We start from the raw sequence: 14,920 nt of genomic DNA on the forward strand, positions 1-14,920 counted from the left end.
CCGGGGGGAAGGGTCTAGGGAGGAGGAGGAGGAGGAGGAGGCGGAGGCGGAGAGCGCCGGGGAGGGCAGCTGCAGCGTGACGTCTCAGCAGCAGGAAGCCCGCCTCTGGTTTTAAGATGTTAGGCCAACAGGGAAGCGCGGAGCCGCAGATCTGGTCGGACGCTGGCGGGGGTGCTTGGAGCTGAGCAGCGCTGGGGCCCGGCTCCGGCTCGACGGGCCCGCGGAGGGGGGTGGTGTGTGCATGCGCTCTGCCGGGGGGGGGTGTGCTCGGGGGGTCCCGCGCCGCTGCCGTGGCCCAGGCCTCCGCTGCGGGAGATCTAATATCAGCTACCTGTCCCTGTCACTCTTGACACTTCGCTGTCAGGGCTGCCGCGCGGGGGGCGGGCGGAGCGCGAGCGGCGTTAGCTTTCCTTATTGGAGAGGTATTTGGGGGAGGGAGGGAGGGACCGAGGGGGGTCTTGGCCCGTTCTTGTTTCGCTTTGGATCTCCGAAGCCTGCTCCCCAAAGACGCTCGGAGCGGGTGCCCTCCCGCCCACACTCCCTCCCCCCCTCCCATGTCTCCGATTGCTCGCCGCTGACACTCGGTTGTTGGACTTTTTTTTTTCTTCTCCCGCTTTGAGCCTTCCGGAGGAGACAGGGGGCGGCTTGGCTGCAGGACTTGGCGGGGGTGACGTCCCCAGGCTCTAGCCCCGATCGCCAGCTCAGGGGTGGGGAGGAGGGAAACTCCGCGCCTAGAGCGCAATCCAGGAACGGGCGGCGCGGTACACCCCCTTGGGGGGTCGCGGGGCGCGAGCCCAGGACTCGTAGCGCTGCTCACTCCCTCGTCCATGAACTGCATGAAAGGCCCGCTGCACTCGGAGCACCGTGCGGTCGGTTCCAAGCTGCTGGCCGCCTCCTCGTCCGCCTCCTGTCACCATCCCCAGCCACTAGCCATGGCTTCGGTCCTGGCTCCCGGTCAGCCCCGCTCCCTGGACTCCTCCAAGCACAGGCTAGAGGTGCACACCATCTCCGACACCTCCAGCCCAGAGACCACAGGTAAGGCGCCTCGCCGCCCCGCGGACACCTCCCAAACCGCCCGGCACAGCCAGGTCCCTGGATCTCAGCGCCCTCCCCATCCCGCCCCGAGGAAATCGCCCCTCTTAGGGAGGAAGGGGGGGGAAGTGCGGTGGGGGAGTGGTCGTCCCGCTGGATCGCTGCAGAACTTCCGGGAGCCGGGATTCTGAAGACCCGGTCTTTACACTCTACCTTCTCTAACCTGGCTCGTGGGGCGCGAATGTCTCGTGCAATCCACCCCCACCCACCTCCTAACCTGGCCTCCTTTCTGTGTCCTGGGTCACCAGAGTTCCACCTCTTGATTCAAGGGCGTTGGGAGGCCACCCCCCCCTCCACTCTTGCTCGACTCTGAAGGAAAGCGCTCCCCTGGTTAGGAAAGGATTTTCTGAAACCACTCCGAAATGCTGATCTCCGAGAGGTTCCCTTACCCATACCCTCCCTCCTACTTTACCCCCCCCCAAAAAAAGAGCTGGCGAACTTGAGTGCCTAATCGAATCCCAGCGTCTACGTCTCCAAGCCTTTCCCAAACCGCATGGAAATCGGAGATTTCTCGGGGGGGGGGGAATACGTGTTGGGGGGGGGGAGTCTGTAAAACGCGCGCGCGCGCGCGTCCCCAGAGACTTTGGTATGTCTGCGCACAGAGGCGGAGAAATCCACTTTGAAAGCGCGGGCTATTAAAAAAAAAAGATCGTGCCGCCTCCATGAGATAAACATGTAAATAAAACGCGCGGGCGCTGCGCGGGGGAGGGGAGGAGATGGGGCGCACACACCCACACTTTCATCTGCACACCCCACCGACCCAGGGCTCCCTTGGCCATGTCCGAGCCGCCGGCCGGCGGGCCGCGCACCGCACCGTTCCGCACTGCCTCGGCCGCCGTCGGGTCCAGGGGGAAGACGCGGGTTGCAGGTGGGCCCTCTGAGCCAAGTCTTTGTGTGTTTCGTTTTCAGAGAAAGATAAGAGCCAGCAGGGAAAGAATGAAGACGTGGGCGCCGAAGACCCCTCCAAGAAGAAACGCCAACGGCGACAGCGGACTCATTTTACCAGCCAGCAGCTGCAGGAGCTAGAAGCCACTTTTCAAAGGAACCGCTACCCCGACATGTCCACGCGCGAAGAAATCGCCGTGTGGACCAATCTCACGGAAGCCCGAGTCCGGGTAGGAGCCAGGAATTCAGTTTTGGGGAGAGGGTTGCGGGCATGGTGGAGCTGCAGGCCCGGTAGCTGTGCGGGGCAGGGGGGGGGGGGATGGAGGTGGTGGCTCGGGCCCCCTGCAAGGCGCGGGCGGGGAGCCGCTTGGCTGGGGCGCCTGGCTTCCGAGCAGCGAGGGTAACAAGGTAACAGCTCCCCCTTCCGAGGCCGAGCTGCCCCAGCCAGGCACTGGCGCCCGGAGCCGCACCCGCTCTCTGCCCGCCATCCTGCGCCTACCCAAGCTGGGCCGCGTGGGCATTCCACTCCAAAGGGCATTGTGTTCCCGGCTTACAGTCGCCAGACGAGCACTAATAAAATCCCTCCCGGCCAAAAGCGGCAAACAGGCTCCAACCTGTGCTCCTTTAACAAGGAAAACCCGCCCGAGACAAGCAAGGGTGGGCCCTCACTAAACAGCGTTCCCTCCCCGCCTGGCCCAGCCTCTTCTCTCTGGGCCTCGGTCGCACACCTTACAAGGCCTTTTTTTGGGGGGGGGGACCGCTCTGATCTCTCTCACACCCTATCCTCCCCTAGTTCTGTAATTTCCGCGAGCAAACTACGATTCTGCTAGCTCTCTTAGAAAGAAAAAAAAGGGGGGGGAACTTTTCAATTTGGTTTATTTATCTTCTCTCAGGAGTTGAACTCTTTGAAGATTGATTCACCCCTCCGCTTAATTATAATCATAGTTTTGTTTTTTTTAAAAAAAAGAGAGCTTACCTTAGCTTTGTAGCAAATCTGCACTTTATGGATTGGCAACAAAAAAAAAGGAGAGAGAGATTAAATAAAATCAAACAATAGCAACATCCTGGTTTAGGCTGGTCGATGGAAATTTCCAAAATTGTTAGGATTTCTGGAAGCAGAAAACAGAACTAAGCAGCATCCAGAGGCCTTTTTGGTTTTGGTTTTGTTTCATGTATTCTGTATAGAAAAATAAAAATCTTCTGGGTAAAGAATGAAAAATAAAGAGACCCTTAGATAATAATAATAATAACGAAATAAAAACCCAGAGGCGCTCCCACCGTAAAGGGAAGGAAATTCTGGGTGGCACTTGTGCGGGGTCTGAGGCTACGCTAGTAGATAAAAGAGCCCGGCTTGAGTTGGAAATGGTTTTACTTTAACCGCTTGGGGCCCGAGCGTTCGGGCAGGGACCTCGTGGTTTTGCGCAAGGTCAGCCTTTCATTCGCTTTAGAGCGTCTGGGAACGGGCCTTGCACGTACTCCTCTCGCCTGGGCAAAGTTTAGAACGCTTGGGGTGGAAATGGCAAGTCATTAAAATGAAAGGGCCGTTCGTGGTTCTCTGGACTCTTTGGGAAAAGCCTCTCCACTCCACTGGCTTTTCTGTAGCCCTCCCACGTCCAATGCAGCGCGGTGCACGTTTCTCTCTCCCCCTCGTTCTTTGGGTCAGCCAAGTGGGAGGGAAGGAGGCGTGCTTTTTATAGCAGACGGGTGCAGAGGACGGAGGATAAAAAGGAAATTGAGAATGGAAGGGGGGGAAAAAGGAAGGGAAAAAAAAAGGCGGATTAGGCGGCTGGGCCCGCCGGAGATGTGTAATGTGAAACATCACTGGTGTCTGCTTAGGGACGAGGAGCCAGGCCTTGCTCCAATACACAAAAGCCGCCGTCTGGGGCGACCAGCAGGCCCGATGTGGATTGGGAGAGGGGTTGCGGCAGGGCCACGGGACGCAGATGGGGTCTGGCCTGCCTAGGCAATCACCGGAGAAACCAAATTATCCCACTGGGCCGGGCCAGGCCTTAGGTGGGCAGAGAGAGCTAGGAGGCTCTGAGGGTAGGAAGTGGAGGGAATGGGCTGTAGATGGACCCACGGTGGGTTCTCCAACTTTTACGCGCCCAGCTCGTGGGATTTAACCCGGAGCTTTTTTATTTGGTTGTTGTTTTTTTTTTTTCTAAGCGTAGAAGAATGCGGTGTCCAGGCCCGGGTTTCAGGACCGCGTTGGCGGGGACGAGGTGGTGGTGGGAATGTGTGGAGAACGGCGGCGGAGGTGCTAGGGAGGAGCGAGGAGCTGCGGGAGGGAGCGCAGGCCCTCAGGTGCCCTCCCAGGCCCTGATCCTCGTCGCTGGGTTTGTGGCTTTGGAACGGAAGCAAGATTGCCAGGTCGGGGAACGGTTGGGCGCAAAGCTGTCTGATCCCGGTTTCTTTTAGGCGAAGTGTTCTGGGATCCAGGGGAAGGGCCCGGGTTAGCGATCCAGCCGCCCGCAGGCCACTGGGCGTCGGACTAGGGATTGTGACCCAGCCTTGAGCCCTGGATCGTCCGAGCGGAGCGGGCTGCATCACCCAGGACAGGCCTCGGTAGCTTAGCAGTGTGGGCTGCGGAGACGCAGACAGACGCGCGTGCGCGGCTGGGGGGCGGGAGGGGGGTGGGCTCCGATGCTTTGATCGATCATGATTTTACTAATCTGTTCTGTGGCCTCTGTTTGTTCCCTTGCCCCCCACACACACTCCCCCTCCTTTCCGGTCCCCTCATCATCCTCAGGTTTGGTTTAAGAACCGCCGGGCTAAATGGAGAAAGCGAGAGCGCAACCAGCAGGCCGAGCTATGCAAGAATGGCTTTGGGCCACAATTCAACGGGCTCATGCAGCCCTACGACGACATGTACCCCGGCTACTCCTACAACAACTGGGCTGCCAAGGGCCTCACGTCGGCCTCGCTGTCCACCAAGAGCTTCCCCTTCTTCAACTCTATGAACGTCAACCCCCTGTCGTCGCAGAGTATGTTCTCCCCGCCCAATTCCATCTCGTCCATGAGTATGTCGTCCAGCATGGTGCCCTCGGCGGTGACGGGCGTCCCGGGCTCCAGTCTCAATAGCCTGAATAACTTGAACAACCTGAGCAGCCCATCGCTGAATTCCGCCGTGCCGACGCCCGCCTGTCCTTACGCGCCGCCGACTCCGCCGTACGTTTATAGGGACACGTGTAACTCGAGCCTGGCCAGCCTGAGACTGAAAGCCAAGCAGCATTCTAGCTTTGGCTATGCCAGCGTGCAGAACCCGGCGTCCAACCTGAGCGCTTGCCAGTACGCCGTGGACCGGCCGGTGTGAGCCTGAGCCGCGCGCGCGTGCGCGCTGCGCCGGGAGCCTAGGACTGTGCCGAAGGGGCAGCTCCGCCCTTGAAAAGACTTGGGAGAAGGTCGTGCGCACTAAAGAAAGGCAGAGGAAAAGAGGATAGAGGGGGGGGAAAAGGAAACCACTGATTTCAAGAGAGATAGAGAAAGAGAGAGAAAGAGAGAGAGAGGGAAAGAGAAGGAAAGAGAGTTCCTTTGATTTCAAAGGAATGGTCTCCGTGTCTGACATCTTTCACTCAAAAGTATTTCTTTCCAACACTTGCAAGGACATGTTACACCAACAAAACGTTTGACTGGATATGACATTTTAACATTACTATAAGCTTGTTATTTTTTAAGTTTAGCCTTGTTAACATTAAAATGACTGAAAGGATGTATATATATGGAAATGTCAAATTAATTTTATAAAAGCAGTTGTTAGTAATATCACAACAGTGTTTTTAAAGGTTAGGCTTTAAAATAAAGCATGTTATACAGAAGCGATTAGGTTTTTTCGCTTGCGAGCAAGGGAATGTATATACTAAATGCCACACTGTATGTTTCTAACCTATTATTATTATAAAAATGTGTGAATATCAGTTTTAGAATAGTTTCTCTGGTGGATGCAATGATGTTTCTGAAACTGCTATGTACAACCTACCCTGTGTATAACATTTCGTACAATATTATTGTTTTACTTTTCAGCAAATATGAAAAAATATGTGTTTTATTTCATGGGAGTAAAATATACTGCATACAAATTGGTCTGGATTCTTTCTCCTCCCTCTGCTGTCACCTAGCCCGGGAGTCTTATTTACTGGCCCCCTAAACAAAACCAGTCTCCCCTGGCTCCCTGCTAAACTTGTAAGGTATCTATTTATTTAAATTTGGTAGAAATAAATGATAACCATTCATTCATCAGAAACTAAAAAATAAAGTGGGGGGGGAAACACTCCTACAGTGGAGGAGAAAGACTTCAAAGTCTGGTATCTCAGATTTTTTTTTTTTGCTTAAACCCAGAAGATTCCATTAGTGCTAGCAAATAATGAAACAGAGAGAGAGAGAGAGAGAGGAAGAAGAAGGTTGAAAGAAATGTAGAAGTACACCAATTTGCAATGACTCTGGTTTACTCCATTAGAAGAGAGAGCCACACCTCCAGTAAAGTGTTCTGGAGAAATCTGTGCGAGTGTCCACATGTCCAGTTTATATACATTCCTTTTTAGGAGGAATACATCTCCAATAAATTCACAAGGAAAAATCCTCCAGTTCAAAATATTTAGGGCTCGGCGTTTATCTTTAAGGCTTAAGTAGAGAGATCCTTCATGCTATATTGCATTACTATTTCTAAATCCTTTGGAGACATTAAAAGAAACAAAGACCATTTCTAATAACTACAAGCCTCCAGCTTTTTTTTTTCCGTTTCAAAGAGCCCAGAGGTTGAGAGGTTAGAGTAAAGTTTCCTGAGTCTTGTCCAGCAATATGTAGTGGAGGTAAAGGTCAGGATCCCCGTGTTTTGTTTTAAATAATATTGACCCATTAATTCTAAACCTGCTTGTTCCTGAAATTATACAGGATTATAGTTTGCAAACTGCGGGACAATGAAGCAAATCAAGATGAATTACAGCCCTGGCCCTCCCTCCAATCCTTTGACGTCTAATCAGGAATCAGGTCCCTGTGAGTGTTTTAAAGAACTTGAAGCACACGATCCACCTTCATCAGCTCTTTTCAGCTTCTTTTTTTAAAAAAAATGTGAAATTTGATTTCATAACGAATAGTAGCAAAATAGGACCGGTTCCCAAAGAGTTCATCACTAGGGTTGAGATGGATTTAGAGTGGAGGAGGGTGAGTGAGAAGTCTTTTGTTATTCTTGTCACCTCCCTCCTCCCCTTTCCTAGTACGCTAGGACAAACACCAAGCCTGAGATCCGAAAGTGAAAAGTAGCCTCAGTCGAGAAAAACCTGTGTTTTTGCACTTAGATGGCTTTTGTCTGAAATTTTAACCTAGGAGCGTTTGGAGCTCAGACACTGAGTCTTTGTTCTGCAAGGAGTTGTTGCTGCTGCTTACGGAGGACGCAGATCAAAATACCCCGACTTAAGACCAGAGCCCAACGCAATTTAACTTTCTTTCTCTTTTAAAGCTTTGCTTCCGACCTGTGACCGGTGGCAGAATCATGTGGCAGTCGGGGTGGGAAGTGCGGGGGGGGGGGGGGGGACAGATAAAAGCCCTTTGGACGAGGGTTACCTCGGTCCCTGTGATTCGCTCGGGAGCAGTGGAGAGGAAAGCGGTCCCCAAGGGCGGACTTTGGCTCCTGGAGCCCCAGGGGCCCAGCGAGCTCCGCCACCCCAGCCTCGAGAGGGGGTGGAGTGGGGGTGGGGTGGGAGGGGAGAAACTGGGATTTGGGGATCCAGACTTGGAAGCGCCGAGGAGACCTGTGGGGACAGATTGGCTTCACCAGGCGTGCAGAGGGTGGTATTTGGAAGAGACGATGGACATGGACGCACTACGGCCTAGTCTCTTGGCTGGCTCACACAGAACTCGACTCCAGCTAATCAACCAATCTGCGGAAGAAGAAGAAGAAGAAAATGACTTACAGGTTTGGAAGTAGTTGTCACGATTTTAGAAGTGTGTGTGGTGGGGGCGGGGAGGGGGAGACGGGTGGAAGCCTCCGGCTCCTTTGCTGCTACGATTTCCAGAAGGAAAAGTTGTACCTGATCCTGGCTTCGAGCCTTACTCCTCAGTGGCTCACCAGTCAGGCCACCTCTCTTAGTTCCGGGGAGCCGTCTAGAGGGCCCCCCTCTACCCCCTCCTGTTCCAGCCTTCGCTGCAGCCACCAGCTCGGTTCCACTCAATCGATTTCTGCTGCACGTCAACACTTATTACCGGTGAGTGTGAGGGTATTTTTTCTTGCCTCCTTCTCTAGGTCTCTTAATGATTTCTGAGCTAGTTGTGCATTAAAGTGCTTAAAGGAACCTTTAACGTAATCTATAGCATGAAGACCAACCTCTCTCCATCCCCCCCCCACCCCTCCGAGTTAAAAAAAAATGGCGAGTTTGAGGTCTTCCGAAGAGCGTCAGCCCACCACCGCTGCCCACCTTCTCTGGTGCCCAGAGGTTGGGCTGGCCAGGCACAGAAGGCCTGTCTGGGCACACCATCAGAGCTGTAGGGGCTTCAGTGACCCACCTGTTACTCTCTTCCACCTTTCCCTACCTTTCTGTCTCTGGCTTATTCTCTAGTTGTTGTTGTATTTTTTTTTAATTTTATCTTTTAAAAACTTTCTGAGACATTCTTTAAGTCTTCAACTCCCCCCCCCCACCATGGAATGCCGAGTTCGGATGAGGAAAGGTGTACCTTTCACCCACATTTCGCTCCACTTCCACTTCCTAAATCTCTGCTTTTAAATGCCTTACATTTATTTTAAATTTAATTTTAATATATCTTGGGAAGCCTGGGATCTATCTGCAGTTCAATTGGACCAAAAGTTCTTGCTGGCCACACCACCACCCTTTTCCAACAAGGTGCTGAAAGGAGGGAGGTTTTTGTTTGCTTGTTTGTTTTTGTTTTTGACAGTAACAAAAAAATTAATGGGGAAAACACAGTGTCTTAAAAATCCCAATATTCCTCGATAGCCCTATAAATTAACCCTGCAGAGAGCAGTGAGCCCTTTTAAGGTGAACCTATAAAAATCCTGCCCGACCTCACCAGAGACCCGCCCTCCCCCTAACCTCTGTGACCAGACAAAGGTCTGTCTTGCAATCCACATCCTACTCCACAAACCCCCAACCGCCATCATGAAGGGCCATTCCCGAGCCTCTGCCATGGCTCTGGCTGGACAATTCAACTTTTTAAAATTCTTTTTAAAAAGAGGGGTTAGGAAGAGGTGTAATCAGATTACAGGCCTTTATGAATATAGACTCTTGATTGATGGAGTGATTTATAAACTCCTGGAGAACAGCAGTTAATGTAAAGCACACAGAGATGAGAGAAATTTCTAATAGCAGATTTTCAGAAGTTTTTTTTAATACCCTTTTCTCTCTCAACCTTCCGAACAATTGCATTTTAACTGAATTTGAGAGATTGCTAATTCAAGATGAGATTTAAAAGAAAAACAACTGGGTTAAGTAGAAATACCATGTTAAACAGTAACTGATTTACCTCTTTAGCTTTAGCAGACCAAATCAAGAGAATTTTACTCCAATCCTAAAAGTTTTAGTACCCTTTCCACCTTCCATTTCTTCTGTCTCTATGCCAGTGGAAACCTTCTCCTTATTAATGTTTTATCTGAAAGTGTAGAGAGCAGAATTTATTGTGTATGAGGTGCATAACTTCATTTATATGCTTGGTATTTTGTGCGTGTGGTATAAATGTCGATTTTAGATTTGTTTTCGGGATTGGGGGAAGTCCTGTGAGAAATAAAACATGCTAATGAAGAGCTACCTTGACTACCTTTAAATAATGTAACTGCCTTTAAACTTTAACTACTTTGAAATTTTATTTTGTAAGAATACACTATGAACAGTTCGGTGGTAGTTATGAAAAAAATCGGAGATACTTAAGTGTAAACTCCTAAGCCAAAAATAAAAAAAGTGCTAAAAGAACCATCCTTTTAGTTCCAGAGAAATACGTTTACAACGTTCAGTTCCTATAAGGAAAAGACATTTACGGAAAAGGACATTGTGTCTGTGATATTGATGGATCGTTTCAGGACTACTTCTCTTATTCTAAGAGTCTAGCAACCAAAAAAAAAAAAGTCTAAGGTGTTACTCCTGATCTATCTTCCTTCCTTCCTTCCTTCCTTCCTTCCTTCCTTCCTTCCTTCCTTCCTTTCTTTCTTTCTTTCTTTCCTCCCTCCTCTTTTCTTTGTCTACAGCAAAAATTCTGCTTTGCTTCGTCATATTTTCTCTTTTCCCTCTTCTATCCATTTAGAAAATGGCTCTTATACCAAAATCTAACGTACCAAGATAAAGGCATGGAGTTTCCGCAGAGCTGATGGCTTGCTCTCCCCAGAGTCCTGGGCTTCGCCAGCAGTTTGCCAAAGAAACTCTCACCCGCATACAATCCTGGGCAGGAATCCCCTCCCTAGCGCGGGGGGGGGGGGAGGAGGGGATGGGGGGAGGAGGAGTGATCCTCTGGGAAGAAGAGACCTCAGCCATCCCTGGTGGTCCCCAAGAGAGCGCGCTGTGTCACCTCCTGGAATGTAACTCAGAACTCACACTCGTTGGAGCCCATCGTTGGGGCCGGTTCACCAACTCTGCCTGGCTGCTGCTTTCTCGGCGTGGGCATTACCGTGACATGACTGCACCCAATAAAAACCCCGATGGCATCTTTCTCGGTCCTTCCGGATGGACTGGCACAGCCTTCTCCCGCGTCCCTACGCGGTGCCCGCCTTTGGTGGGCCATGCTGGGCGCTGGCCTGGGGGAGGGGGAGGGGAGAGATCATAGACCAAGGGTGAAGACCCTGCCCACCCGCCAGGGCGAGAAAACCGGGCTCTGCCTGCCAGAGCCCGGCTCCAGGCTCCAGAACACACACACACACACACCACACATATATACAATACTACATATAATATATAATACTATATGTAATACATATAATACTATATAGTAATACTATATATATATGTATATATATATATATATATATATATATGGTATAATAAGGCTTTTCCTCTACAGGCTCTGGGCCTCTGGAGATGTTCGTTCTCTACTTTAGGGACTCCCAGCAACTCCAGGCCACCCCTACTCCCCCCAACCCACCCCACCGCTTGACATCTAGGCAGTCGGTCTTATCTGATGAGGCAGCGTTGTTTATCTGTTTCTCTGACAAAGAAGAAAAAGGGGGAAAAAATCCTCCCGCCCATCCTGGGCTGCAGACCTCTGGCCCCGAACTTCCACTAGGGTGACTGGGACCGTGGATCCGTGCATTTTGGATGTCTGATCTTGGCCCGAGCCGCGAGGCCCGACGGGTTGATCAACCTTAGAAGCAACCCCAACCACCAGCAACCACCACCGGTGGCCTAAGCCGTGGTTCAGGACCAGCTCGATTCTGTCCGACCTCCCTCCCATGACCACAGCCACTGCTACCTCTTTAAAGATCGTTTTGGGGTTAGCTTCATGGGGAAAGGGCTGGTGGTAAGCCATCCTCTCTCCCTTTCGCCGACAGGATTTTCAGAGGCTTACACAGAACCTGGAACCCAGAGTCACCCCGGGTTTTGTCCCATTAGGTCACGAGGCACCCTGGTTTCCAATGCACCGGCACAACCAAATCCAAATTGAACCTGCCTCCCCTCCCCCTCCGCAGCCTGTAGCCCCAAGTGGATCATCCAGGTCCCCTGGAGTGGACAGTTCCTCAGAGGGTCTAGCTGGGGACAGGCATCGCCCAGGACCTGGGTGGCTCCCTCTTGGGCGGTCCAGGGCGCGACCTTGGAACCAAGCCTCAGGAGGCACGCGCTGGCTGCGGATGCCACAGCTAGTCCACTCACATCCCCAGCCACAGGAGTCTCCCGCACACCACATCCCTCCTCACCCTCTCGGTGGCCTGAGCTTCTTCATTCCAGGGTGGTCAGTACCCTGAGTGGGTCATCCCTGCCTGCTTCCTACACAAACTGCCTTGGAATCCTGGGATTGAACATTAACTGGCCCAAGCTATAGAGTAAGGTAAAACGTTACATATAAAAATGAATCATCTATTCCATGGCGGTATAGCCCGCTCTGCGGCCACAGCAGCAGCCCTGGCCCTGTGCGGGCCCACTCTCCGGACTGCCACATGCCTGGGGACCACAGGTGGTTGAAGACAGGCAGGGAACTGCAAGGCCACCTTCCAAGTTCTTGGAGCTTTAGCACAAACAGACGTCCTTTCTCTCACTCCCAAAGTTCAGGTCTCCATCTCTTACCAAGGTCAGCAGAGGCCGATGCAATCTGGGAGAAACAGCTACCTTCAGTGCTGGGAAGCTTTAGGTCTCCGTCCCCCTGGTGCTGGAGGAGGCAGGATTCTGAGGGACAAGACTGGATGGGAAGGGAATGACAGCAGAATCCTAGAAATCCAGATCTGGTGAAGACAGGAAGGGTAAAAGGTGGATGACATGTGGAATTTGGAGCTGGCCTGGGGGCAGAGACCCCACACAAGCTGTTGGTTGGTGGCTTGAGAGAAAAATCCCAGGCTCTGGCTGAACATCCCACCCTCCTCTCCCAACACACACCCAGTCTTGAGCTCTGCCTTTCCTGACTCTCTGACTGATTTGTTTCTTTCAACATAAATAATCTCAAGTAACAATGTTACTTCTCCATTGATTTATGCACTAGGGCCACGTGTCTAGACAAATATACAGAATTTATGAAAAGATAACAAACCCCAGGTATTATACAAGACTGTGCACCTCCTGGCTTCTCATACCTTCACTTGGAAACATTAACGACTCAGGGGCAGAGCAAATTCCTGACGACGAAGGTGATTCCTTTTCTCTCTCTGCCCTTCTGCTTAATCCTCCATTCCCTTCCCCCCATTCACAGAAACAGATAGGGTGAGTACAAGCAAGAGAAAGTTAAGATGCTACATGGAGCTCTCCAGGGTTGCTAATACATGATAGGAGATTTTTATACTGTGTGTGTGTGTGTGTGTGTGTGTGTGTGTGTGTGTGTGTGTGTGTGTGTTGGTACTGAGGCTTGAACTCAGGTACTTTGACTTGGCTTTTTTTTTTTTAACCACTTGAGCCACATCTCCACTTTTGGCTTATTTTGGGGAGGGGGGTGTTAAATGGATAAGACTTTCCTACCTGGGCTGGCTTTAAACTGGGATCCTAAGATCTCAGCCTCTAAGTAGCTGAGATTACAGGTATCTGTCAATGCCTTGGCAAGTTGTTATATTTCCTAAAACAACTGGTTTGTTGCTTATGCAGAAGAGTTACTTGATTTAAAATGCAAAGTCTGGCTTAGAATATCCTCTCCATATTATCCTTTATTCTTCCCAGGTGGAACTTTTTCTCCCAAGCTGGACAGTACCTCTGAACTATTTGCTGGAACAGCAGAATTTTTTTTTTTCTAAGAGCATTCACCTAAATCTTTGCAGCAGGCTTGTGGGGTGGGGGAGGGGAGAATGTGGAATTGCGCATGTCAGCTTTATAGTCTGAATGACTTCATGCAGTATGTTCTTAGCTTCTCCAAAGGCTGTCACTTCTTCATTGCATTCACAGCCTGTATGGTAATCCTAAGACTTCACGAGAGGGCTTTGGGCCCTCAGCAGAGACAAGGAGTGAACAAGGTCCTCCAGAAAGAGCATACATCCAGCTTGCATAGAGTAATGTGTACAGACATTAATTGAGTACATCTATTCAGTTCTTTGGTACGGAGTCTTGCTTGAGTTGAAAATGTAGTTACATAATGTCTTCACTTCTTGTAGCTTGTCACTGTTCTAACTTTAATGCACACAATGTTCTGTGGCACACCAGTAAAAATGTGACAGCCCAAACTTTGCTATCACCCAATTTGGTGTCACCCCACTCCCCTAAGAAAAACAGAATGGACTCAAATGTTCTACCAGTTTGCTCCCAAGAAACGATGAACTCATCAAAGCAAACAAATAAAAAAAAGAGGTATGAATCACAGTCAGGCACTGTGTGTTAGGGACTTAGAGATGCAGAGAAGCGTAGGGGAGAAAAAGGACATGTACTTACTTCTAAAGGTGTGGGTGGCTGGGGCAAGCAATATTGGGAAGGGGATGGTAGCATTCATACTGTCTCCTTCTTCAACAAACGACCACGTTATCTGACACTCTCAATCTATTTGTGTCCTGGGGAACAGACAGTTTGATTGAGAGGTCACAGACTAGAGGGCTTGCGTGACTGGAAACAAGCCTGACAAGGAAGGAATTTGGGTGGGGTGCTTCCATTGAGGTGAAGAGAGGACAGGGCTTCCAGAGCAGGAGCAGCCTGGCCACCCCAAGAATCTGCCTGGACCCTGCATTCACCTGAAATGCCTCTTCTCTTCCTGGCTTTCCTTATTTCATGACTTCTTCATTTCTGCCTTTTCTTCTTCCCCTTGTTTCCATCTCAGTCAGTTCTTCCTGCAATTCTAGCTGCTCCTGTGGAGATTCTGCTTCTCTTCTGTAATAAGACTTCAAGGCTGTGTTTAGGGTTCATTATTTCAGATGTTAAGAGTTGGTATATGCAAACAAGAGTCTACCTGTAATCCATTGGTATTCATGAATGTGGAGGGTTTGTGGGAACAACGAAGGTTCTAGGACCTGCAGTGAGGAAAGCAGTGCCATAGTAGAAGTCATCTAAGAGCATAAGGACTTTGTGTGTTCTTTAATGAGGCTCCCATTGCATGCTGGGTATCCTGGGAGGGACATGACTATGGTCACCTCCCTTCCGTGTTCCTTTATCTTAGCTGCTTCTCCTCTCTGAAACTACCACTTGTGGATTTGAACACTGTGTTTAATTTTTGTTGTTGATGTTGATGATTAAACTGAGGCTTGAACTCAGGGCTTGGGCACTGTCCTTATATTTTTTCACTCAAAGCTGTTGTTCTGCTACTTGAGCTAAAATTCCATTTCTGTTTTTAATTTTCTTTCTTTCTTTCCTTCCTTTTGTCCTTCCTTCCTCCCTCTCTCCCTCCCTCTCTCCCTCCCTCTCTC

At 50.5% G+C, this 14,920-nt stretch overlaps 1 protein-coding gene across 1 annotated transcript; it reads left to right on the plus strand.

Annotated features, from left to right (window-relative positions):
- Positions 1-600: 600 nt before the first annotated feature.
- Positions 601-6,039, plus strand: Pitx2 (paired-like homeodomain 2). Its single transcript, XM_013023763.1, has 3 exons — positions 601-1,035; positions 2,002-2,207; positions 4,727-6,039. The coding sequence occupies exons 1-3, from the start codon at positions 828-830 to the stop codon at positions 5,288-5,290; spliced, it is 978 nt and encodes a 325-aa protein (XP_012879217.1). The 5' UTR covers positions 601-827; the 3' UTR covers positions 5,291-6,039.
- The last annotated feature ends 8,881 nt before the right edge of the window (positions 6,040-14,920 follow it).

The sequence above is a fragment of the Dipodomys ordii genome, unplaced genomic scaffold (assembly GCF_000151885.1).
Source record: "Dipodomys ordii isolate 6190 unplaced genomic scaffold, Dord_2.0 Scaffold70, whole genome shotgun sequence".
NCBI classification, from domain to species: Eukaryota; Metazoa; Chordata; class Mammalia; order Rodentia; family Heteromyidae; genus Dipodomys; species Dipodomys ordii.